General features: G+C 40.1%; 2 protein-coding genes across 6 annotated transcripts in view; one reads left to right on the top strand and one right to left on the bottom strand.

Annotated features, from left to right (window-relative positions):
• Positions 1 to 6,707, top strand: part of gsap (gamma-secretase activating protein) — a 41,317-nt gene extending 34,610 nt beyond the window's left edge. For all 3 annotated transcript variants that reach the window (XM_025057959.1, XM_025057958.1, XM_025057957.1), the window contains 3 exons: positions 2,698 to 2,802; positions 3,137 to 3,236; positions 4,015 to 6,707. In XM_025057959.1, coding sequence (XP_024913727.1) covers positions 2,698 to 2,802; positions 3,137 to 3,236; positions 4,015 to 4,115 — 306 coding nt within the window. In that variant the 3' untranslated portion in view covers positions 4,116 to 6,707. The remainder of the gene's footprint in view (positions 1 to 2,697; positions 2,803 to 3,136; positions 3,237 to 4,014) is intronic.
• Positions 6,708 to 8,133: 1,426 nt separating this feature from the next.
• ccdc146 (coiled-coil domain containing 146) overlaps positions 8,134 to 26,219 on the bottom strand; it is a 49,871-nt gene continuing 31,785 nt past the window's right edge. For all 3 annotated transcript variants that reach the window (XM_025057431.1, XM_025057430.1, XM_008315782.3), the window contains exons 17-23: positions 25,945 to 26,093; positions 25,628 to 25,856; positions 14,586 to 14,696; positions 14,338 to 14,475; positions 13,177 to 13,302; positions 10,985 to 11,107; positions 8,134 to 9,267 (exon numbers count right to left, since the gene is read on the bottom strand). In XM_025057431.1, coding sequence (XP_024913199.1) covers positions 9,067 to 9,267; positions 10,985 to 11,107; positions 13,177 to 13,302; positions 14,338 to 14,475; positions 14,586 to 14,696; positions 25,628 to 25,856; positions 25,945 to 26,093 — 1,077 coding nt within the window. In that variant the 3' untranslated portion in view covers positions 8,134 to 9,066. The remainder of the gene's footprint in view (positions 9,268 to 10,984; positions 11,108 to 13,176; positions 13,303 to 14,337; positions 14,476 to 14,585; positions 14,697 to 25,627; positions 25,857 to 25,944; positions 26,094 to 26,219) is intronic.

The raw sequence follows: 26,219 nt of genomic DNA on the forward strand, positions 1-26,219 counted from the left end.
TTTAAATATAGAGAAGATTTATAGATTTTTTTTGATGCACTTTTATTTTTGACTTTTTCAGCTTTAACTTTTGTGGCAATCAAAATCTTTCCCAGATTTTAGTGTTCAAACAGCGGTCTGCGGGCCACATGTGGCCCAGGCTTTGGTCACCTAAAAATCATAATTGTCATGTGATCAGAACAGAGCATGATTCGACCGTGCCTGGCAATGTGCAACCCAGAATTACCCTCATTACTTGTGTCTGGACCTGCTAGCGGTTTTTACTAAACAGCTAACACTGCCCCCGAAGGCAAACAAGAAAATTACAATTGAAAATTGTCAGTTTAAGTTCACGTACACTGATGGCAAACTCTAGGCTATGTGTTCAATTTGCAAGGAGCATGTTGGAAAACGATGAACCAATGAAAACAAACTTCTTTTTTTTTACAGTTACAGGCAACAAAAACGTGCGAGCAAGTTGACTTTCTTGTTTTGTAAATCTGACCCAACTACATTATTATTGATTAATCCCTGTCCTTGGATTACAACCTCAGCTGCAATTCCTGTTTCTGTTGTTAAAAAAAAAAACAGGTCCTCAAACATTTTTCCGGCTTTAATATTTTAAATACAGTAAAATCCTAGTCATTACTTTTAGAGCTTTGGTTGGAGGAATACAGAACGACTTCAGTCATATTTCTCTTCACTGAGATCCTCTAACCAGGGTGAGCTCGTAGATTAAATATTTTTTGTATCTCAGCACTTTCCCAGGCCCTGGACGAGTTACAGGAAATAGGATTTCCCAGAAATCCTCTCGTAAAAAAAAAAATGTGCGAGTTAAATTTGAGACTACTGATGTTTGTACTTCAAGATATCGTTGGAGTACTTTAACAGTTTGTTGTTGTTGTGTCAACAAAGGAAGGTAATGGACCCCCAGTGGGCCACCACACCTGATTGAGAACCACTACCATAGACAAATGCCATTTTAAACAAAACAAAAAAAAAAACACAGTAATACATGTTAGTGTCAGGTCCATTGTTGAACTTTTTGTCCCTCAAAAATGTAGTAGTTCTTTGGTATTTGTGGTATTTGTTTTGTCAAGAAAGTGTTGAAACTCAAAGTTCTAGAGTAACCTTCTAGAACTTTAACTCGGCTAAACCCGTCCTCCTGGTTCGTTCCAACCTAATTAGCTATCCTCGGTCCCTACTTCCTGTCTGTAGGATCTGTGTTTCTAAAACATGGTGCGTCACCCAACTCAAACTCAAACAAATTCAATTCAAGTCACAATAAAACTCATGTATTCTCCAAAATATATTTGACAAAAAAAAAAAAAAACAACAACAAAAAAGGCACATTGTTTCTCAACCAGGGGTTGCAGGATTTGTTTGGGCTCCTAAACGTATCTTCTTGGTCTGAGACAGCATGGCTACGTCTCCAGATCTTATAGCACAATTCTTTGGTTTCACTGTCACTGTCACTGTCACAGTGTTTTTTGGAACCAGGCAGAGAACACAAACAAATGAACATCAGTTTCCTTTTTCCTTTTCTTTAAAAAAAAAAAAGTCTCCGAGTTTGGTTCAACAGAGAGAAGGAAATGATATAGACTTAAAAAAAACCCAAGACAAACAAACCACACAAAACTCATCAATAAAACACACATAAAAAAACAAACAAAAAAACAGTAAAAATCAAAACAACACAAGTTTCAGTTGTAGCACGTCTGCCATCTTGGGCAAACAAGACGAACTGAGACCAAGTGTTCGGTTTTTAAGCCTCAAACGCTTGATGGAAAACGAGCTTCAGGTGTGGAGCCAGGTGTTCGTCATCAGTTTGGCCACGCCTCTTAAAGGGACATGCACACCACAAGAGGAAGAGCTGGAATCCTCACAGGCATGTGTTTAATGATAATATTACAATAAATGGTAAGATAGAGTTCAAAGCTGTGGTTCTCAACTACTTTGGGGTCAGAGCATTTTTATTTTTGGAACATAACACTGACAGTTGTAGTCTGAGATGCCATTTGAACTGCAGTCTATCTTTAAGGCGTTTTGGGAATTAATTTTTTTTTTTTTGTATTTTTTCCCAAAATATATATATAGTATGATAAGGCATTTTTAGTCTTTTTTTAAAATTATTTTCAGATACGAACGTTTTTTCTTTTAACACAAATTACACATATTCATATGTTGTGGCATAAACTGCAATTTTAAATAATAATAAAAAAAAAATCATATACTCCTTATTTAACAAATTTAGACTCAACTTCACTTTACTCTGTGGACTAACTCATATACCTCATCATGGCTGCTAGAAAGCTGGTTGACAGTTGTGTTAATTAATAATTAATCTAATTAAACACGTGTTAAAATGCAGCGATTTTATTCTTCTCGCAACTAATTTTGTGGACGGCCTGATTATCCCCGATGTACGAAATTGAAATTGAAATTCAGGAACCCCCAGTTGAACACTATTGTTTAACAGTACACGAGCAGATCTGTTTTTATTCCTGCTTGATAAAAAAAACAACAAAAAAACATTTCTCCCTCATTAACAGTCAGCTGCAGAGAAATGATTTCCACTTCCTGCAGGCGTGACAAAAAGTCACAGATGTTCTTTTCTCCAGGGACCGTTTTATTTTAACGATGATGTGAGTCTAATGATGACATGTGTAAAATGTTACCTACATGGTGTGTGTGTGTGTGTGTGTGTGCCCGTTTAAGCCCTTGGAGCGGAGCATCTTCCACATGTGGGATCATCCCGTCAGCTCCGCTTCCATCTCCAGAGAGTACGTCAGGACTCTGCTGGAGAAACAGCACCAAACCAAGGTAAACCAGCAGTAAACCAGCAGTAAACCAGCAGTAAACCAGCAGTAAACCAGCAGTAAACCAGTGACCCCAGCATCGCTGTACGTCTTCATGATGCTGTCGGTCAATAACTGTCAGATCATTGGCTTTCAGCCAGCAGACATCGAGAGCCACGGGCGTCTTACGCAATACTGGATAAAGAATTTCAGGCTGAACTTTTTTGGAAAAAAAAAGAAAAAAAAAAGTTGCTAATGGTGACTTGTTCTGTGGATTCCTCTTGACGGTGTCTGGACCCTGGATAGAAAAAAAAAACCGTGTGTTTGTGTGTGTGTGTTTTCTCAACTGTTCTCCTCAGGGATTTACATTCACCAGCAGCAGAGACAAGGCAAACTTCAGACCGCAGTTTCTGCCTCTTAGCTACCTGGCAACAAAACTCTGTGATATAGAGGAACAAGGTAACGTATACACCTCGGAGTGGGTACTACATATATGCATATATATACAGTATATTTGTGTATATATATATATATACATATATATATATATATATATTACATATGTGTTTACAACACTGCTGTTGACTTATCTAAACAATGCTGAATAAATATTTTCCTATCAAAACTAATTATTTGACTTAAGTTTTAACTCCCAAAATCAACTTTAAAAAACTCCAGTTGATTTCAGTTTTGTGAGATTTTTTTTGTAAATTTAAAAGCTTTGTAATTAATTGCAATTAATCACGTTTTCTTCAAATAGCAACATTTGACACGACGTGCTAAGCCCAGTTAATCATTTGACGTACAAAATTTGTCTATTTGTCCGATCCCGCCCAGTTAATCATTTGACGTACAAAATGAGTCAACGTCGTTCTATTTGTCCGATCCTGTACATCTTCTTCGTGTGTGGTAAAACACATTTTAGGTGCTTTGCCGCCACCTGGAGTGTGTGCTGGGCTGGAGTGTGTGCATCAGTATTACCAAAAAAAATTAGGTATTTAAATATTTTGAAAAAAATAAATAAATAGAGAAGATATATTTGTGTCTCCTCTTAATTGAGGACATTCTCTCCCTTCATCCTCACCCGTACTCACCCACTGAGCACAGCCACGGTTTCCTAACAAGTATTTGCCATTATTTACACACCGCACACCACAACTCATGAAGGACAGGAAAGATTAAAAAACAAACAACAGTGCATTTGTTTGGTAAGGCCGTCTGTTTTCCTCCCTTCCAGCTCTGAACCCGTTCGATGAGCAGGAGAACGTGGACGCCAGCTTTATGGAGGAGACGGCTCTGAAGCAGACGCTGATACTGCTGGGCTTTGATGAAAAATAAAGCAGGTGGAGAATCAGATGGATGTTGGCGCTGATGGAGGAAAAGGACGACTGGGGGGCAGAAAATGGCTCCGAGGGGAGAGCAGTCGCCATCGACCCGACTGAGGACAAGTTAACTTATTGGCAGATGGTGGAGGGCCAGGAGTGAAAGATGAATAAAAAGATTGAACTGCAGAGGCCTCATAAACAAGCGCTCCCTTTCTGATGACAAACTGAGGAGAGATGGAGGTGGATATGGAACGAGAGGAGCCCAGGGAGGACGGATGGAGGGGGAGGAAAAAGTACTTTTATTTGTAAATTCCCAGGAATCGAAGGGTGAATTGTGAATAAGACCAAAGAATTATGACACGAGTGGAATCCTCGCTCAGTGGCGTTTATCAAATCCAGGAAAGATTCGTCCCGTGTGTTTATTGAAGATCAATATCTGCAGGCAGCTATTTCTACTAACTCTATTTCGTCCAGCAGCAACAATTCTTTCTCCCGCCGCCTTCTCAACTTCCCGGGTACAATTTATGAACATCGGTGTCAAATCGGCCAAACGGCTTTTATAAATCAAACACATTAGTTTGTCCGCCCGTGCTTCCTGTAATGCCGCTGCACACCATCAAGTTGATTAAACGCCGACAAAACCGCCCGTCGGGGTCAGTCGGTGGGAGCTTTATTTTTATTTAAACTGATCGCACACAATGGCCGCAATGAGGAGGGACGCGACCACATGATCGGTGACGTAGAGATGACAGTGGATAAACCGACTGAACAGTCAAGGGACGGCATTCGTTTAAGGGATCGTTATTAAACTGACGGGCTCAAAACGCAAGTCTAGTATTGGAATCCGGAGTATTGCAGTACTCTAAATAAATGTACTGATGTGCCACAGATACTGTTTGTTAAATTGATAATAAACTGTTTGAAGGAGTTTGACTTTTACAATTTTTAGGTTTGTGTTGATGAGCACAGCGCCACACAGTGGTATAGTGATTAGAGCTCTTGCCTGACAACAAGAATCAACATCACTAATGGTCATTCTGTATGGAGTTATTCTTCCTGTCCATGTATTTTTTTTCTAAGTACTGCAGTTTCTTATTGAATTTAAAAATATATTCAGAAATATCTGTTGGATATGAACTCAAATTTGACATTCGAACACTGGCAGCTGAAAACCAAACATCTTATTGATTTCCTGCTCTCATTTTAACTCAATAACTCATAATGAGTTAAAAAAGTTTACCTCTGTTATTTCACACTACTTGAACAACAACTGTGCAAATCAGTGAGTAAACAAACCATTAAATCAGGCTGAGAGTTGAAGGTTAAGAAGACAGTACGAGCTGAAATATTTATACAGAAGACTAAAAAAAAACAACCTTTTACATCATTCCCTACGTCTCACGACTCACATGTTCCGACATCTGGTTTGTGTTACTGGTTTGGAAGCGTGTGCCCTCAATCATGACCGATCGCCGAACTGTAAGTGGAGGAATTCCATGCTCGTGGTTGTAATGTGTGTTTCATAATCCATGAGACGACGTCTGAGTGCTACCACCACGCAAGAGAAAATACCAGAGAATATTTCACGTCACCCTCACTGGAATTGAGAACTTATGTAACGATCCCCCGGAATATAAAAGGGATTTCTTCGTCTGTCGACATTACACAGAAAACGTGTTTTACATGAAGGAGCGTTAAATCCAGTTAGGAGTTGTTTAAATTCCAGGGTCGTTGCATCAGAGTTTACTTTACTTTGACGTTTTTATTTTTTTTCTTCAATTTTTATGAAATGTATGTGGTACTTTTTAACAAAAATGTTCTGTTGCTTTTAGCTGGGGACTAACAAAGTATTTTCTAATACTACTAAATATTTGTATTATTTATACATATTTATTTATACCATTTATACAGAAATGAATTCATCTTCTTAGCAATAACTTTTTTTCCCCATTTTGACTATTAACTACTTGTTCTACTATTGATTACTTGTGGCTAGCTCTTTCCGCCATTGGCGCTAACTCAAACAATTGCAGTGCTAACCTTTAGCTACTCCGCCACAGTTCTGAAACTAAAACAACTATATAGTAACTATAAGTTCTTTTATGAAATTGAAGATTATTCTAAGCTAACTTCTACCAATTACAGTGTTGTTGACAAAACATTTAGCTCTGTTGCTGTTGATGTAATTGTTGCTAACGTATTGGCTTCGATATAAAGTGTTTTAATCTTTAACTGTAAGCTACTTAAGCTAATTTTTATGACAGAAAATAATTGAGAACCACTGTTTTAGGGCAAGGAGTAACTATGTTTTTGCCAACTACTAGCCATTTCTGATTCGTTGCAGTGACCTTTGACCTGTTTGTGCTACTCGTGTTTTCCTGGCTAAAGAATTTCTGGGTGAAGAGTCAAACACTAAAGACCATTAACTCTGTGCTTCTGTCGTTTTCCACACAGCAGTTTTATTGCTTACGGCGAAATCTGGAATTCCACTGACACTGATTCGATCATGCAGGTTCTCTCATGTTTTTGATGACATGTGGTGTTTTGGACGAAATAAGCACCAGTTCCAGTGAAGTCAGGAAATAAACTCAGAGTAAGTCATCAACCCGTGAGTCACAGTTGTCGTTTTTCAGCTACAACTTTTTACGATTCTCCACTTCTAAAGAAAAGGGAAACAAGACTAGGATGGAGTGGAACCTTCTTTTTCTTTTCTTTTTTTTGGTATTTCCTCCATCAAATGGGAACAAATTGCTCATCCTTCACTTGATTGCCTCCTCCGCTCTTTGGTATGCAGCCGGTGTTAGTGTTATGTAGCTGGCTAATAAGCACAAACTGGGGGCTAACTTCATCTGACAGCTCCAACAACCGGCCGGCCATGGATCATCACACCGCCGGGTCGACAAGGTTGTGTCAGAGAAAGGAGAGTCGATCTCAAAGTGGCTGCTGAGAAGATACTCCGAAAGAGTGGAAAAATACTCTGAATTCAGCCGACTAACTTTTTTTTTCACAAATATAGCCGAAAAAGTAAACCGCAAGTCACTGGGCGGTATAACCTGTCTGTTAGGGATGTTGCCCTCTGTCTGCATTTTCTCTTTTTTTTTAGCTTGTGATTGAAACATTTTTAAGTATTTGAACGTAGAAACTAGATCCACTAGGTGGCAGTAATGAAGAGCTGGCGTTGAAATCCCAAGAAAAGAAGTGATCATTAGTGGAAATGAAGAATCAGCAAATGAAAAGAACTGACTATTGTATATTTTAAAAGGCTAAATAAAATTAGTTTTTGTTCAGGAACTGCAGTTTTTTTTTTCATCCTGAAAAAAAGTTTTGTACAGTTTCCAAAACTTGCAGCATATTGTGCTCGTAAGTACTTTAAACTGTGTGTTTTTGTTCCCTGTCCAAGTCTTTAATAATTCATCTCCATATGGCACTAATTTAAACTTGGATCCTTAATTGCAAAGATTTAATTTCGTTGTGGAAGAATCAAAGTCCTACACTTTTTTGAGTCGCTTTTTGAAATCTCAGCACAAACGTTGACTGGGATTTAAAAAACAATAAATTTGGTCTCGTTCACCAAAGGTCAAAGTCGACACTCCTTTCAAAACATTTTGTTTTCTTCCGAACACCTTGAGATATTTATTTGAGAGCTGGCAGACATTTAAACTTGGACTCAAGAGAACCTGCATGCATTTAGAATTGGGGTCAAAGGTCAATGTCTCAAATTGAGTTTAGACGAAATGTGAGGCCGGAACCATTTGGTCAGCGGAGAAGCATGATACCTGGGAGAAAATCCTACTCTTATATTCAGGGTGTTCAGCTAGCTAGCAAAGGTGTGGCTAGTTAGCGATAGCTAGCTTAGTTATTGCAACAACTTAGCCAAAAAACAGTTGAATAAATTGATAAAATTATCCTTGAAATTATGAAAAATGCAGAAGGAATTCAAAAAAAAAATATTGCAACAACTTAGCCAAAAAACAGTTCAATAAATTGATAAAATTATCCTTTAAATTATGAAAAATGCAGAAGGATGTGTTTAAGGTGAAAACACACACTCATGGTGTGTGGACATGTCCTCGGTCCACGAACACACACGCTGACCAGCTGCCCTGGGCACAGTCAATGTTAAAAGCTTTGTTTTCATTCTTTTCCAACCACTTCTGAACGCTCAACGCTATTTAAAGCCACACTGATGCATTTTCCACTGCGATCTCACCCCTCTCTCCCACTCTCTCTCTCAGCTTCTTCCCCGTCTCCCAGCCTCACCCTCTCTCTCTCTGCTCGTCATTGAAATTCCTCACTCCCTCTGTCATTCGCTATGCTCTTTATAGCCTCATGTTTCTCTCCCCCGTATTTACATTTATCATTTCAGACACCGAGCAGCCTCGTAGCCCAGAGCCCAGGGCTTAGACCCGCTGCAATTCTTTCATCAGTGGAGCCGAGGATACAAAGGCAGCGGAGTCTGAATATGAAGGAAAGTGTGTAATGAGTGATAATCAGGCTGAGAGCAGTCAAGGAATATAAAATATTAAACCGCTAAATGACTGAACTGGGCTCCGACTCTCTGTGTTACTGTAACTGAACTGCTCGTAATCAAAGTCCTGGTACCAGTAAGTGTAGAAAAAAGAACACAATGACAAACAGATGTCATTACACAGCAGAACAGCAGCAGTGGGTCGGACAGCCGGGATGAAAACAGAACAACAGACTTCCCCGGAAAAAATATGCAAAACATCACTTCCAGGAGGAAATTTCCTGAATTTGACTCACGATGCAGATACGGAAACTCAAGATATTTACAAGTCAACTTTTATATTATGGCCCTTCATTTGTTTCATAATGTAAAAACCTTTAGCATTTTTGGTGCAGTGTTTTAGTCTGTAAAAAACACTAACATATATTTTTTTAAAAATCAAACAAAAAAAAAAGCAACTCTTGAAGCAATTTATTCAAAAGTCAATAATTGTCGGTCACATTTCTAACGGTTTCATGGTCGGTTTGCGGAAGTGCCTCATGTTGGCTCCAGGTTGCACGGGTTTGAACGGGGCCTGGGCTCCGTAGGGTTTGGGCAGAGGGAGCAGCTCGTCCTGGGGGACGTAGGCGTTGGGACGGGTTTCCGCCGTGGTGTACTCTCCGTTTGGCAACCGGTTCCATTCATCTTCTTCAGCCAGCTGTTGCCACACAAACACACGCAGCAAAGTCAGTTTAAATATTTAATGTCCGTCCGCACGACCTTGGACTGAGACTGTTCGATGTTCAATTTTCCCCCAGAATTTTAATCATGCAAATGGAATAATTAATTTTTTTTTTTTTGCCTGTTTTGAAAAGTTCAACAAAGAGTGCAAGGGCGACTGAGCTCAGGCCCCTGAACCTTTGATTTGTTTTTTTTGCATTTTTATCTTCTACAAACAACGGAGTGATCAGTAATAACAGAAAAGTAAACGTCACCTGCAGAATTATATGGAAAGGAAAGTTGGGAGGATAAAGACAGGGACGATGGAGTTCCAAGGTAGAAGAGAAATCGGAAAAATCACAGAAAATATACATGGATTTAGTAAGGGGTTTCCAAAGTGAGGGGCGAGGCCCTCCCTGTGGGCGTGGAAGTATTTAAACTGAGGTCACAGCACAGCAAATTCACTGAATTTTTTTTCATGCCTTATGGGGAATTGCACATATTTGTAATTTCATTTGCTCTGTTCAAGGAATATAGTAGTTTCGTTTGGAGCCACCGGGGGTGATATATATACCAAAGGTTGTCGCTGATGGAAATAAAAGTTTTGGAATCACGGCATTTGGTGAAGGAGGACATAAAGACGTTTGGTGCAACAGTGACCGGGTTGAGGTCTGGATTGAGATGAAAGCAGATGGTCTGCTGCGATGACCCCCGGTGGGAGCAGCAGGGAGAGGACGAGGAAGACGAAGAAGAAGAAGAAGAAGACGAAGAAGACAGAGGCTGTTTATTGAGGCTGATGCATCAGTTTGTCACATTCCTCCTGCTGCGTGTGTGTGTGTGTGTGTGTGTGCATGCGCACATCCTTATGATGCAACCCCCCTCTTTAACTTACATCCGACCACAGTGTGTGTCTGCACTGATCCTAAATTGACAATGACTCTTCAAAGAGACCAAAGTTTGTGAACAAAGACGAATGACTTTACATGAAAAAAAAAGAAAAGAAATAAAAATGAAAAATCATTCACTGGACGCAAAATAAAGAGAACCTAAAATAAAAGTGCGACTCTCAGCTTGTCCCTTTACTCCTATTAAAAAAAAAAAGAAAAAGAAAAGAAACTTGAGAAGTGGACGGACAAGCTGATTGGCTGAACCGACGATGGGAGACAAAGAGGTTAAAGCAGATTGGAGATGAAGACGATGGTGGAGAAAGACTGTGCTGATGAGACCGTGGCAGTTACAGAGTCAGGGCAGATGAGGGCAGGGCAGATCAGTGTGGCCGTGGGGCGGCCAGATTGACTAAAACCCCGGAGACTTTGACCGCCCCCCCCCCCCCCCCCCCCCCCCCCCCGGCTCCTCCACAGGAGTGAAGCCCTGATAAAAGACACATCACTTTATGGACGGTCAGACTGCAGGTGGCAGCTCTGGTGTCAGACGCCGGTGAGCCCAGTAAAATGGAACTCCACTCTCCTCCTCCACTGCGTGTCCCTCTGCCTTGTTCAACACCTGTGCATGTTGTTGTCAATTGTCTGTATCAATGAGCCCAGGTACCCATCAGCCCTCTTTTGTTGCCCCTCTCGCCTCTGAATCGATCCCTGCCCAGCACCCCGTCCCTCCACTCCACTTCCTTTTTTTTTTCCTTTGTGGCTCGGCCTCGGCTTCGTTCGTTTCCCTGACCGCTGTTCTTTGTGTCTGTGTCGGTGTCTCATTTTCTTTACCTTGTCTTTCTCCTCTTTGTCCCTCTGCCTCCTCCTCTTGTCCCGGAGCATCCTCCTCCACTCCTCCTCCATCTCGGGACACGGAGGCAGGCCCTGCTCCAGCCGCCGCTGGCACATTTCCATCTGGAAATAACACAAGAAGAGGTGACGGGAGAAACTTTGTATTCCTGTCACTGTGTCCACCCTGTGCACCGCTGCCGGGCTGATTCAATTCTGTCTGCGACTGGAAACAGATGGTTGTATTACAGGGTTCACACTTTTTTTTTCTTAAAAGTATATTCCAGGACTTTTCCAGGGCATTTTTCAGCTGCTACAATTATGACAAGAAAACTGTTTTTTATTATTTTTTCTTACAGTTGTATATATTTTACATTTTTCTTGCCCTGTTGTTGTTTCTAAATATACACAGACAGAGGAGTCTGTGGCTGCGGGAGAGAAAACTCACACACAGTCTACAGCGGGGGTCACCAAATATATTTGTCGAAGTGCTTGACTTTTTCGAAAACAGACACCTTGGGGATTGGACACACAGAAATCGCATTTTGTGTAACGTTATTACTTGATGTTTATTTTGTAGTAGAGGGCCGGATTGAACGGTTTGATGGACTACATTTGGCCCGCAGACCACCAGTTGTGAATCACTGGTCTGAGTTATGTGATGGACCAGTAGTTAGTAGTTAGTTTCATCGACTTGTAATCAAAAACAAATCAATACCCAAGTGTAAATATCAAAACTAAATGTGAGGTCACGCAGCGACTGAAGAATAAAGTGAGGGCGAGAGCCAATCAGAGCTAGATTTTTTGGCGAGAAGACAGGATGTCCAATCGATCGCAAACTTTATTTTTTTTTACAAAACAATTGGCTCACTTTGTTTTCAAGACAAACTAATGAAACTTTTTTTGCTTCACATTCGAAAAGACTTGACACAAGAGGTTTTTTATAGACTTTTTTTTAATGAGCTGTATTCATTAAGACACACACAACACTGGTGTGAACGCCTGTGTGTGAATCTGATTTAATTAACTACGCGGTACATTCTAGCACTTTCTTCTTGAATTGTATTACTTTGTGGTTTTAACTTGGCCAGGATTTAATTAATTAAAAAACACATGGAACAAAATTAATAAAAGCTGATGACAGCGAATCAGGTGAAGTTAAAGAAAACTACGTTTAACTCACGGGCCTTAAGTTTTTTTTTCTTTTTCAAAATTACACGTGGGTCTAAGCAGAATTTTAGCAAGAAAACTACGTTTAACTCACGGGCCTCAAGTTTTTTGTTTTTTGTTTTCAAAATTAAACGTGGGTCTAAGCAAAATTTTAGGAAATTTTATTTTTTTATTTAAGTATTATGCCACCCTTTAATGTTCTTGTAGCCCAGATTACAGCCACGTCATCACAGCAACGTGTTTCCATGTTGATTGAACAATTTTAATTTTTAATTTTTTTTTTGTAATGACCTAAAAAAACGAGATTTAACATATATAACATGGCAGGATTTTTTTCTCCCAAAGCAAAAAAAAAAAATATCATTCAACATCGGGGCTCCTCTCAGATGGCCTCAGATTTTTTTCCCATTGACTCTCAGCTCACATCTTCACAGATTTGATTTAGTCTCGGAGCTGAAATCATTTTCGGGGAAAGAAAACCAGGTGCTACCAACACGCCCTGCTGAGCAGCAAATGGAAGGAAGGCATTGACAATTTCTGCCGGTGAATATCTAACGAGACGCTGCCTAATTATTTATTTAGCTCCAAAATGTGGCCTTTTATACCCAGGGTTTTGCCCTTTTTGCACAAACAGGTTTTTTTTTTATTCCATCACCGGTGTATTGAAAAACTAAAGAAACACCGGCGCTTCCTCCGTTTTTACCAATGAAAATATTTGTTCATCAGTTGACCGACCTGGAAATTAAATTCTGTGATGCCTTTCACTCATTTATTTGTGGCGTTGTATTTTCTCTGGGTTTCGTTTATTAATGTTAATAATGAAAAAAAAAAAAAAACTGTCTTTGTGTCTGCGGCTCTGCTTCAACTTTTGCTTTTCAAATAGGAAAAATAAACAAGTCTAGAGTCTGGAGTCGTGGTCAGTGGACGGTGACAGGAATAAGTGGATGAAAGAGGAGAAATCAGAACCAGGGTTTTAGGGATTTTTGTGGGATTTTTCCGTGTGTGAGTGAAGGGCCATTTCTGACCTGCAGCTCTCGCTCGCTGATCTCCTGTTGTTGGGCTAGAGCTGCCGCCTGCTTCACCGACAGCTCTGCAGAAATGGCCATCAGCTGCCGGTTGGCGTTGTTGATGTCGGTGCGCAGCTCGTTAAGCTGCAGGTGGGAAAACACACACGGGGGGGGGGGTCAAAAGGGTCACAGCCTGCTTCTTGGTCTCAGCTGTGGAATGATATTCAGTTTTTTTCAAATGTTTTTTTAGTTTTTGAAAAGAAGCTTCAACAATATTAAATTGTTTTTATTCCAGCTCGGTTGAAAACAGAAGGTTTGCTCGGATTTCGAGGCTCGAGACAGATTTGATGAATAAACTTCTCAGAGACGCCTGAGAGATTTAGAGACGTCTGTTTGTCTTAAAACTAAAGAAAACATATTTATACTATCAAAGACGGTGAGATAGTTTTAGTCTGAGTTCGCATGAACTCATGAACAAGGCACAAAATTGGCTTTGCCTTTCTGTACCTGTAGAGGGAGCTATGAATACTTTTAAATACCACTGGCCAAAGGTTAAGTCAAAACATGTTTTCAAATAAAAATAAACCAGTGATGTGTGTATCGAGGTCTTGGTTTGGATATATCGATACTCACACAAGTGTCGATTCAGGTTCGATTACGCTCATAAAGTATCAATACTGATTAATAGATGAAAAAAAAGCAAATGTGTCGCCATCACATCTTTCATGTCACGTTACTACTGACCAGAAAAGAGCAGTAAATCCATGTGAGGTCGAACTATGTAAATATATAAAATTGCCTAATTTTGTCATGTTTTTAATGGGTAAAAAACATTCAAAGGATCAATATTGTTATTGAAAAAAATGTCAAAAAAAAAATCATTATCGTATCAAATTAAAAATTCTGATATGACCCAAACGACACAAAACCTGTTTTTTATCATGTAAGTTCTACTCCTGGGAACTACTCACTACTTTTGTTAGGATTTCAACTCTCTATACACTCGAAAACTTTCCACACAGATGCAAAAAAAAAGTAAAAAATAAAAAATTAAGGACAGGACAGTGTTTGCAAATGTAGCAGGAATAGTGAGGTGAGGTGAGGTGAACTACTGTACGTACGGTCCACACACTGTCCACCCACAATGTGTGACTGCTCTATGACACAAAGACGTCAAACCTTCTTGGCCACTGACAGTCTGTCCTCCTGACAGTTCTCCACCCGCTCGCTGAGGGGCTTCGAGAGTCGGGTCACCTGCTCCACCAGGAGCTGCTTCTCCAGCAGCTGTCGCTCACGTTCAGCCAGAGTCGCCTCCAGCTGCACACAGAGACGATTTGTAAAAAAACAAAACAAAAAACAACATTGTGACATTGTCAGAGTGGAGTCGAAATGACAGTTATATTTTTTTAAGAGTTTCTTTTCGACACCTGCTCAACTTTCTTGACCAGATCCACAGTCGAAGGGTCGTTGCCTTTTGTCTCTTTGTAATCCACGGTTCGACTCAGACATTCGATTGTTTTGTCTCTGGCCTCTGAAAGCTAAAGGATGGAGAGAGAGTCAGAGTCAACGTCAATATTCTGGGCTGTTTTTGACGTTCACAAACATTGGCGCCTTTTGTCCTTGTGGCGTTTAATGACACTGTCAATGGGAACGCTGCTGCTCCAGGGATCAACAATATGAGCAGCACAATGTCAACACTCCTGTAAAGGATTCTTCATTGAAGAGTCTCTGATGGAACTCTTCAATGTTTATACAACATGTTCATTGATTTTTTTTTGTTCTGTTTACTGTGACCTTAATGTTCAAGTTCATTTTGACATTTCCAACCCACTGTTTTTCAGTTGAGTAGAACAGTGCAATTAGATCCACCTTATTGTTAGTTTTTCGCACACTGGCCCGATATTAGCATATTATGTAATATCTGTAAGAATCCTTATCGGGGTTTCCGTCGATAATTAAAAGTCGATAACTCAATGCCTGGGTTTCGCCAAATGATGTGTGCCCGAAAAATAGTTTTAGGGAACAACGGTTGTATATTACAGTGAACGTCACTAGGTGGCAGCATTGCAGCTCATTTAATTAATCTCATACTCATACAGCGGGTTGTAGAGATAAATAAATACATATCACCAGGTCTATATCGGGATCGGTTGACATTGGAATTGGAAATCAAGTGTTTGGACAATATCGGCATATCGGATATCAGCAAAGGGTTAATATCGGACATCTCCACTTTTAGCACATCTCCAACTCAATGGTTGTAGATGGTAAATTTTAATAATCCCGCCGCAAAGTTTACACACATGACTTTTTGTGTAATTATAAACAGTTGACATTTTCTTTTTCTTTTTTTTTTTATCTAATGTCACTGTGCTTTGAGAAATCTGCAGTTCATTACAGAACCACAAATGGAGGCAAACAACCACTTAACCACACACACACTTAACACCAAATCCATGATTTTTAACTGTGTGAGAAAAACATTTGGAGAAAAACCCACTTGCACACAGAGAAGATTCAAACTCATGCAGAAACAGTTCAGTTACCACAGGGCTTAAACAGATAATCTCCTTATAGTAAGGCCAGAACACTAACCCACCAACCCACCACGTTGCCCTTAGCTATGCAAGAGAATTAAAAAAAACAATATTTCTACAGCCTACTACTGTGAGTTACACAATAAAAACATACAGTAAACAACATTCTGTATCTCACAGGCTCATTTAGGCCTTAAAACAACAAAAACAAAACCTGCAGACTCAAACACACGCCACACCACCAAATAAGTCTGAAACATCAAAGCATAGCAGCAATATTAACAAGAAATAGTTGCTTCTGTCTTTTTCCCCATTTCCTCCAGGTCTGCAAAATGCCTTTTTTCACAGGGGAGTTTAGAAAAAAATGCCGAAAGGTTTCTCAGCTGAATGTACTGCCTTTACTGCAGCCACTGCCAGCTCACTAACAAGTCACTGGAAAAGTGTGATAAGGGAAAAACCCCAAATTTAAAACACCACTGTATCCCTCCGAGGTGCTGCATCTTGTCCTCATCCTTTAAGACACCAGTGTAGAGGTGTGGTGAGGATGCATTTAAAGCCCCCCGAAAAAGGTGATTTAAAGGGAATAAAGTGTCAAAAACGCAGCCAGGAGGACCGGAGGAGACCAAAGAGTCGATTTAGATTCAAGCCTTTAGCTGGGAGTAAAATACCGACGATGGAAGCAGTGAAAAAAAAAAAAAAAATGAAAGTGCATATAAAGGAAATGTGCATGTATACTGCAGTGATTAAAGCCTCGAAAAAAATGGCAGGTGATGATGTGGCATCACAGGCAGCACTGTGGCAGTAAAAGAAGAGAAGAAGAGGAGACAACCGAAGGCCAATGAATGTGAATCCAAACAACACAGCCTTTAAATGTGGTTCGAGGAAAAAAAACGAAACATCCCTGGTTTTCATTAGACGTCACGCGCCCTGATGAGCATCGCATAGTTTTAACAATAATCAGGCAAATACAGAAACAACATTCCAGCTTTTAACTATCATCGGATGTTAACCTCAGGAGAGGATTTGTTGTGCGTTGTTTTTTTTTTGTCCAACGAGAAAAAAACTCTTTTAAAATTGTCCAGACATATAACAAGATTAAGGAAAGTCACAGACTGAGGTTGAAACCGTTTTTACAATGGATTATATTTATGGTGGGAAAATACACCAGTAATATGATGTATTACTGAATATTTTATCCTTTACTTCAACCTTATCATCTTGTTGGCTCCTAATATGTTTTATCTTCTGCGCTGGAGTCATTGTGTTTCCAGCTTGGTGTCAAACTCTGAAAAAATATGGAAAATTCTTCCTCCTCTAACAAAAATAAAGGTAATACTGTGTATAGTCATAAATACTTAAGTAATACTTGGTAACCATTTAATTAAAATATAACTCAAAGTTGTGGGAGTGACAAATGATTAAAAACTGTCTTTTTGAAGTTACTCAATTAATTTTATTACTGACAAACTGAAATACTGCCATCTACTGGGCTGGAGTATTCATCAAAGGAATGACCTAAAATTTAGTGAGTAGTTCATGTCCTTCAAAGACACAGGTAAATGAAAAAAAAAGTCTTTGTAAAGTGAACCAGTTAAAAACCAAAGCAAACACCAAATTTAACCAAGTTAAAAACAAAGCCTGTTCAATTATTTAAAAAATGTTATTTGTCTACCAACCTGGATTTTTATAAAAAAAAAAAAAATTTCAAGGCAAGGAAATAAATATAATTATCTAAAATTATATTTGAAAAACAAAGCCAATAAACAAAAAGTCCAATTAACATTTTATCAGAAAAAGTATCCGCTACTGCAGTGTTAAAAAACTTCTGGAATCTTCCATTGGAAAATAGAGCTTGTCATATTCATTGTCTAAAGTCTGGCTACGGAGACAAAGATAAATAAGAAGTCAGGTGCCGGGAGTGTAGTGTGAGAAACGAGCAATTAAAGCAGCGACGGCGTCTCAACAGGGAAATTAATGCAAATGCCCAGTCAACCCAGAGGTAGTCTATATATAAAAATATATGAAGCTACTGTAGGATGATCAAGGAGCCATGACAGCAACCATAAAAGGAACATAAGCAGAAAATAGAAAGAAGGAGAAAACCATAAATCACATGACGGAAGGCAATAATTTGAGGCAGGGAAAAAAAGAAGAAAAGAAATCTCTTGAGGAAGTATTAATGGATTCCTGGGGAGATCAGTGAAGGGATGAACTCCAAGTGAAGAGGAAGTGATTTGGTAGATGGGAGATAAAGACAGGAGAAGGGTGTGGAGGCAACAGAAAATGATGAAGATCCAGGGTGAGGAAGGAGAAACGTCCTCTCCGTCGATCTGAGTGTGTGTGTTCAGTGTGAGACTTTAAAGACGGCGTGGAACAAAGGGACGACTTTTCCTTCTCTTCCTGGATGAGCCTAATGAAGCGTCTCTGATGTGAACGGACCAACCCGAGGTGTTCAGGCCTGGTCTAAGGTGGATGTTTGTGCCTCATGATCCAATGACGCCGGCTTTACGTTAAGGCTAGCGCTGTCATGTGATTAACTGATCGCTGCAGATGGGGCAGAAATAATACATTTGAAGACGGGAAGGTAGAGAAGAGAGAGGCAGCAGAAAGATTCTGAGGCAAAAGTGACAAGTAAACAAAACAGATTCAGAGGGAGAAAAGCCAAAAAAAAAAAACAAAAAAAAAAACCCAGAGTTGATCAGTGGGGATTAAAGAGATGTAGTTTGTTCCAGTGAATGCAGTTTTGACCATTATTCCTGTTTACTGTTTCAGCAGGCGATCGCAGAGTTCATCATTTTAAAAAGAAAAAAACCAAACACAGCAAAAATATACTGCCGAACGGATATAACTACCCTCAAAATATGATGACAAAATATGAGCATGGTATAAACCGTGAACAGACATTTGGAATCTTTGTTTTTATTATGACAGGATATAAATAAAAATGAAACTACCTATTGAACGTCACTGGGAGGACATTTATGGAAAGAAGTTTAAAACAATCAATGTTGGAACTTTTTAACAGAAGAAAAACTAAACAAATTTCTAACCTAAATTCATAAAAATAGCTGAATGCAGATTAAAAAAAACAATGTAAAATTAACCAGTCTTTTAGTGATAAAGAGAATAAAATAACCTTGTGAAAATTTTTTATCCCTTCCCGATAGCAGGTGATAAAACTAGAATTTTACTCGTCCAAATGTCATAACTGACCTGGAAGTGCAGGCATTGCAATAAAGAAAAGTCCATTTTATTTTTGACCTACCAATAAATGCTGAAACCAGTGACCTTCAGTTCAACTCTGATTGGATCAAAGGCAATGAAGATGTTTGAATCATCTGAGGATAAACGTGGTCTGATGATAACATCTGCCATCATCACACCCAGACCGAACTTTTTTAGAGATTGATCGACGCCTGTTCCAGTCTAATTTTTTAGCCACGCCAAGTCATTTAAAAATATATGACGGATGGAGGTTACGGAACGTTTCCCACTCCACCGGCTCCCTCCCTTTTTTCCCCTTCACACCCTTTTTTTTAACGACATTTTTACACTTGTCCTTTTCCTGCTGCTGCCCATGTGCGCAGTTTGTCTTTCCCTTTAAATTCATCTGTCTGCGTCAGTGTCCTTGTTCTGCCTTTCTGCCTGTCTGCGTGTCCGCTTTGTTCTGAGTGTCACAAAGAATAGCTGCTAGTCTTGGCTCACAAATGTTGTAAAATGTGGCACACATGACAGGGCAGCACCCAATTTGCACAGAACTCTTGTTAATTCACTTAGCAATTAACATAACGGCTTAAATAGCTGCACGGCAGATGGCACAGTGGAGATGCTGAAGGTATAGGATGAAGAAAGACTCCGCTTCTCAGGAGAGCATTTAATGCAGTGCGAGTTAGTTAAGAGGACAATACATTTGTTTTTTATGAGATTAGATTCCATATAAGGGAACTAGTGTTTTCCCACTGGTTATTGGAAACACAACACATAATGGAAGCATAGAGCTGAATGACAACACATAATGGAAGCATAGAGCTGAAAGATCAGAAAGATGGATGGATGGATTGCACCAGCAACATGGATGGATGGATAGATAGATAGATTGCATCAGCGATTGGTTGAGTGAAGACGACCTTCTCAGTGACTTTCTGGATGACTTAACGACGTTGTCTTTTCTGGGAGTCTGATCTTGTGTCCTACCACTAAAATGTCTTCAGTCCCTAAAATTCAGCTCACAGTCTCAGACAGCAGCTGTGTATCAAGCCACGATCGGTGGTGGGTTTCCCCATGGTAATAAGCTCCAGACAGGCCGGACAAAGATTTAAGAGATGGACAGAGAAGCCATATGACTCACCAATGAAGGGACGGAGCAGTCTGTCATCGGTCACACCCTGTCGTAAATCTCCCTTCAAGACTGACTGTGTAAATCCTATAAATATACTGTCTCTCCGTCGTGTGATGTTTGTGCATCATTATGTTCAACAGCAGGCCATTAGAAACCCGCTCAATATTATTCAAATCTAGCCGCAAGGGTGATATTACAATATGACTGATCTTGGTACGGTGTACAGGTGCAGGTGTAGCTGTTTGTGTTTGTGACATTAACGTGCCAGAGACTCGTAAAGAACAAAAAAAACAAACGGGTGGTAAATTCAGAATCCGACGCAGACCTCTTATTTTGCATCAATTAAAATTCTTCAGAGCAAATGAAAGCCTCGGAGTATAATGAACTTCAATATTCTCACAGATGGCCCGATCAATCTTTGTCAAAAATCCCCATCAAAGGGAGGAGGGGGATCTGTCTGCAGTGAACAGATATACTGGTCACAGATGAATACAAATACACAATGTACATGATAAATCAACAGTCAGGCAGTTGTGTGGAGATTGAATTCGCATGGAGAATGAGTGGAGCTGGCAGCCCTCCCGTGAGTCGCCTTTTTGTGCCCGGGGAGGCAGTAAAAAGAAAAAGTGTGATTTGGAAATGATTTGCAATTCACACACAAGACAGACGGAGAGAGAAATGTGGAATGTCTGGATGGATGAATGAGAAGACGGATGGATTCCAGCACTAATCCGGGATGTAGTGCAAGTGGTAAATTTTAAGTTTTACAAATCTGAGGATGCGTTCGCAATGACCTTGTTGAACCACCACACGGAGCCTCGACTCCCCTGGTGGTGTTTGTGGTCGGTGGTGTCTGTGACGGCTGGATTTGAAATATAGTCTGGACTCAACATCTTCCTTCAGGCCCTCCTCGAAGGAGGAGTTTTGGACTGTTTTCAAATGAACCACTGCCAGGATTTTCCTCCGGTTGTTAACGCCATGAGCTTTGTGACTATTATGACCTAATTTAATCAACTGTGTTCAGTGAGTTTGATCAAGCTGTATTAAAAGCTGATCAGAAGCTGCCGTTGTCACTGATATAAATGTCTATAATTTGGATTCACAGGTCCATTAATGGAAAAGTGAAAAACAGAATCATTATATATGTATTATTATCTTTTACCACTTCATTGTCTTCAGGTTCACAGTGGGAGCTGAAACCAATACCACCAGCAGCCAGAAGCTCTGCAGTGCATCCCAGAAAAAAAAAAACAATTCACACTCAAATTCACACCAGAAGAAACAATTAACCTCTTCTCCATTCTGCAGGGGTTCTGCATTGTTGGAGGACACCTATTTTTACTTTCTTTCCTAACAGACCATGAAGTTGTCAGTAGTAGTAGTGCAGATCTGCCATATAACAAAAGAAGAAAGAAACAAGGCACAGAAGCAGGCGTCTGAGTCTGCTATTTGTCACAAACAAATTCCAAAACTTCTCAAACACAAAATGTCAAAGTCAAGTTTTCGGTTTACAATTTGGTCCAAATGTTTCCTAAAATAAAGCCCTGTTTCACTGCTCTGGTACAGTGTTGTTGTACAGTGTGAGGCTCCAGGCACTAGCAAGACACATTTCTCTGATCCTATCATCTTTAACAACAGTCTTGTGTTTGTTTCGCTCATGTGCAGAACAATGTTGAAACAGGACAAGACCTGATGATACTTCATGATAATTCATACTTTAAAAGAAAGACTTTCCGTGTTGTCACTTTTGGACCCTATTGTGTTTTCCCTCCATGAACCAGCTGGAAAACTGCAACAGTGTTTCATTTCTGGGCCGGCTGCATTTCAGAAGGGAGACTTTGTGGACGCAAATGTAACAATGGAACGCAAGAGCCTGTGAGGCTAAGTAGTGCACTTGTACCCATCTGCGCACCCCTTGGTGCACCACGGGTGGGGGGGGGGTAGAGTACGACGCCTAATGACTTCACAATGATGAAAGAAACTGAAGGAAATAAGAATGACAGGGAAAGACATGACAGCAACACACACACCGACTGTAGGGATTTGTGGAGAACAGACGGAGTAAACAGACGGAGGGGAAAAAAACCCACACAGCACATGATGGGAGTGTGTTCCAACACTGCGTTCATCCAGAAGAGCACAAGACTCAGATGAGAGGGTTCTGGTCCAGCAGCAAGTTAAACCCAGCCACTGTGATCCAGAGCAGCAACACACCCAATCCCTCGACGCCCCTGCTGGCAGGAAACTTATCGTGACTCTCTCTCTCTCAAATCTATTCTCTTCTTCTTCTTCTCCCGTGCATCTGTATTTCTGTGAGCACCGCAGACGCTCTTGGATATGTTTGTTATTTTTTTATGTTATTTATTCAAGTGTCTGAGTCAGTTTCTGAGAAACCCTAAGCCTTTTGTGGAGCTTTAGGTTTTTTTCCCCCTCCTTGCTTTCCATCTTCATCTTCTCTGTGCCTCTCTGTCTCTGGGGTTCTGGGTGCAAAAATAAATACATTTTCAGCCTTTGTTCATAACTTCAGAGGGGCGCTGGAATACTTGCTGTCGGTTCACGCCAAAAACACAGAAGCTGGAGACGAACTCCAAAAACCAAACTGACCGCTGTTGATACAGTGTTAAACTGAGTTTACCGACAACTGCATTGATGAAGAAGAAAAAAGAAATCCAAACAAAAATGTTCTCCAATAATGACAGAGAAAAAAAGAAAGAACACAGAAAGGAAAATCTAAGACGAATCCATTGAAAATGTTTTCTGCAACAGCCTTGTCAAATGTCTGGCCCGAGGATCATTTGTGGTACATGGAAAACTTTTTTGTGGACAATAACTTTATTTTACTTTTTTAAATAGGTAAGTTATGTTAATGCAAACATAAAGCTGTAATAGATTTTAGGATATTATTTTCTATCCTATTGTAGGTTGTTGTCTACAAATTTTGTGTATTCCTATTCTCAATATTTGTAGTTTTAACGGCAGCCCAAAATGACAAATATTGGTCATGACCATTTCTGGCTTAAACCTCAATTGAATTATTTATTTAATATTATTATTATTTGCTATTCTCTATTATACCTTAACAGGTTTTATCTGGATCTGGTCTACATTTAGCAATTTCTTCATATAACCTCAATTTTTTTTGTCATATCATTTTTACCTATTTTGTTGACCTGATATTAATAGATATAGAAAGATGAAAAGTTCTGCGTTTGAAAACCCTGGGTGGCTTGGGTGCCGTTGAATTACATTACCATTACAGTGAAGACCTTTGTTATTAAAGAATTTTTTTTTTGCAATTTTATGGCAGCTACAGTTACAAGTGTACCAGATGGAGCAGCTGCCCCTGGGGTATTTTAACATTATTGAACATGGCCCCCAGCTTGCAGAACGTTGGACCCCCCTGGAGTACAGTAAAAACATGTAGCTAATTGTTTCAGGAGCTTAACATACAGACAGAGTCAATTAGCCTGCTGTAGTTACACATATATACCACTCTATGAAGTGAACTGATTCTTATCAACATCATATAAATTATCCCAGTGTCAAAAGTTATCGACGAGGACCACACACACACTCCCTGCAACAGTGGCCCCCGAGGCAGGGCTAAAATAATTACCGCATCTGCAGTGTGACGCACACGGAGGAATGTGCGTGTGATGTTTGTGTGTGTGTGAAACTTTGTAACACCAGCACACACACACACACACACACCTCCGTGTTTGCTCCTGCAGTTCAAGCGTCACCATCTGATCACGCAGCGACGTAGAAACCTAAAATGACACGTCTTCAAAGCCTGCAGACACAAACAAAACTGCATCACAATGTGTTTCAGCACCTCGTTATTAAAACCCTAAGTGATAAAACTATGGAGAGGAGAGGCGGTAAAGACCGGTTCTGAAAAACGTGGTGACAATTACCGGGAGCACAGAAATAGTTCCATTACTTAGAACTGAAAATGGAAATGAAAGAAAGAATTAGAGTTAAATGACTCATGACTGCCAGTAAAGTGAAGAGTTGACACATTCATCAACGTGAACACTGATGATGACTCTTAAGTCTTACGCTAAGCTTATCTCAATACCAAGAAACACTTATTGTAACACGTATTGAACAGAAACTCTTCAAACTGACACTGTTGTCGAATGAGAGAAAATATCCATAAAACTAGTGATGGAAGAAAGTAAAAAAAAAAAAAACAACTAAGGGACGTTAAAACTTTTTTTGTGTAGTAAATGCAGCCAACTGTACAGGAAGTGAGTGGAACATTTACACCAATTATGCATTTTAAATGAATACACTGTCTCCTGTATTCAAGTAAACAAAGTGTCGCTTAAACTGTGTAGCACCACAGTACGTCCATGTCACAATAAATAAAACTAACACACAGTGAGTTGGTGGGGAGTAAACACCACATCTATTAAATGTGACATTAAACTCCAAACTGTTGACATCGGTGACCTTCCTAAATAAACTAGCCTTGAGGGGAATGAGACACTGAACTGCAGTAGGGAAACACACCACACTGGTTAACCAGTGACCAGCTGGTTGTGTAGGAAAGCTATAATGGAGCAGTGGATCAGCACATATTCTTCAATATGTAATAATCCATCCATCCATCCATTTTCATCCGCTTATCCGTTACCGGGTCGCGGGGGCAGCAGTCGCCACCCACATCACATTGCACCGCACCAACCCCCCAAACCTTCCTGCGGGTGGTGAGTCCACTGGAAGGTACCAACCGCCCTAACCGGGATTCGAACTTGCCCAGGAGGTGAACCCTGGAGTTCCACACCAATTACAGAGACATTGCCTCTGGGCCAAAGCGCCACATATGTAATAATATTTGACAAAAATATTAGGCCCGATATTGATGCTTGTTTTGGTATTAGCTGCATTCTCCTTAATAACCATAGTTAAAAAAACACATTCAAATACATTCAAATAATTTCTCCTTAATAACCATAGTTAAAAAAAACACATTCAAATACCAGTTTTTAAACCAAAAACACTGTCTTCATGCTCCTTCAGTTCTATTGTACTACAGATCACTTACAAATGAAAATGGAAAAAACCATCAAGGCAAAAAATATATCATCAAAGTGCTATATCCATAGACACGCGAACATATACGACATGACTGGTCGGCCTGTACTCCAGATTTACCTCCAGATTGAAAACGATTTTAAAGAGTGATCAAAAGACAAGGGATGTGTTTTATTATTCAAGTTTTAAACCAGTGGAACTACAGTATATCTGATGTTGCCTTCACTTCCTTCTCTAACGACGTCTGCAGAGCTCTGTTATTTCACCGTCTGGCTACAATCAGCTTTACTGGAATGCGAGATCTGAGTGTCTTGGCAGTGATGCAAATTCTTGTTTAATATTCTACACAAACCTATGACGTGCATTCAAGCTCTGGCCAGAACCATGTAAATAATCAGTTATGTTTGTTAAGCAGTGAATTTTGTGACTGTTTGTTGGCCTTTTGTCTGAGTGTTTTCCTCCATAGATTCCAGACTCAACACCCCACCAATACGGCACATACACTTCAAGCTAATTTTAGCTCAGTTGCGTGATGTCATGTGACTCCTACCTCTATCTGCAACATGACGAGCTCTCCCTCCAATTTCCCGTTGACAGGCACCTCCTTCCTCCTCAGCTCCAGCTGTCGACGCCCCTCGTTAATGGCCGTCTTCAGATCTCTGACCTCCTTCTCCAGTGTCTCCAGCTCCAGGCTGCCTTTAGTGATGGCCGCCTCCTGGACGCGCACCTTTTCATGGTAGTTAAATATCACCTCCTCGTGCTCCAGCAGCTGGATGCCGCTGTATTTAAATAAAAAAGTGACACAAATATCAGATGCTTGTTGAACTTGTTTTAAATTTTGTGTACATCGTGCGCGTTGTAACCCACAGAAAATTGCGATGCTGCACGGCATTCTCATGATTCTTGTTCATCTCCACCAGTGCCTGCTCCTGCAGGTTGATCATCTGCGTGAGTTTCACCAGCTCCAGTTTGTTGTCGTCAATCTGTTCACTGATCTGATGGTGCTTCCAAGCAACCTGGAGGGGAAAAATAACTACAATAGATTATCTTTATTTTAGCAGACAATCTGTTTCATTGTCTGTTCCTGTCTGATGACGAGCTGTAAACAAAGGAAACTTGGCGCCTGTTTGAATCAAAGCTGT

The sequence above is a fragment of the Cynoglossus semilaevis genome, chromosome 8, assembly GCF_000523025.1.
Source record: "Cynoglossus semilaevis isolate Cse_v1.0 chromosome 8, Cse_v1.0, whole genome shotgun sequence".
Classification (NCBI taxonomy): Eukaryota; Metazoa; Chordata; class Actinopteri; order Pleuronectiformes; family Cynoglossidae; genus Cynoglossus; species Cynoglossus semilaevis.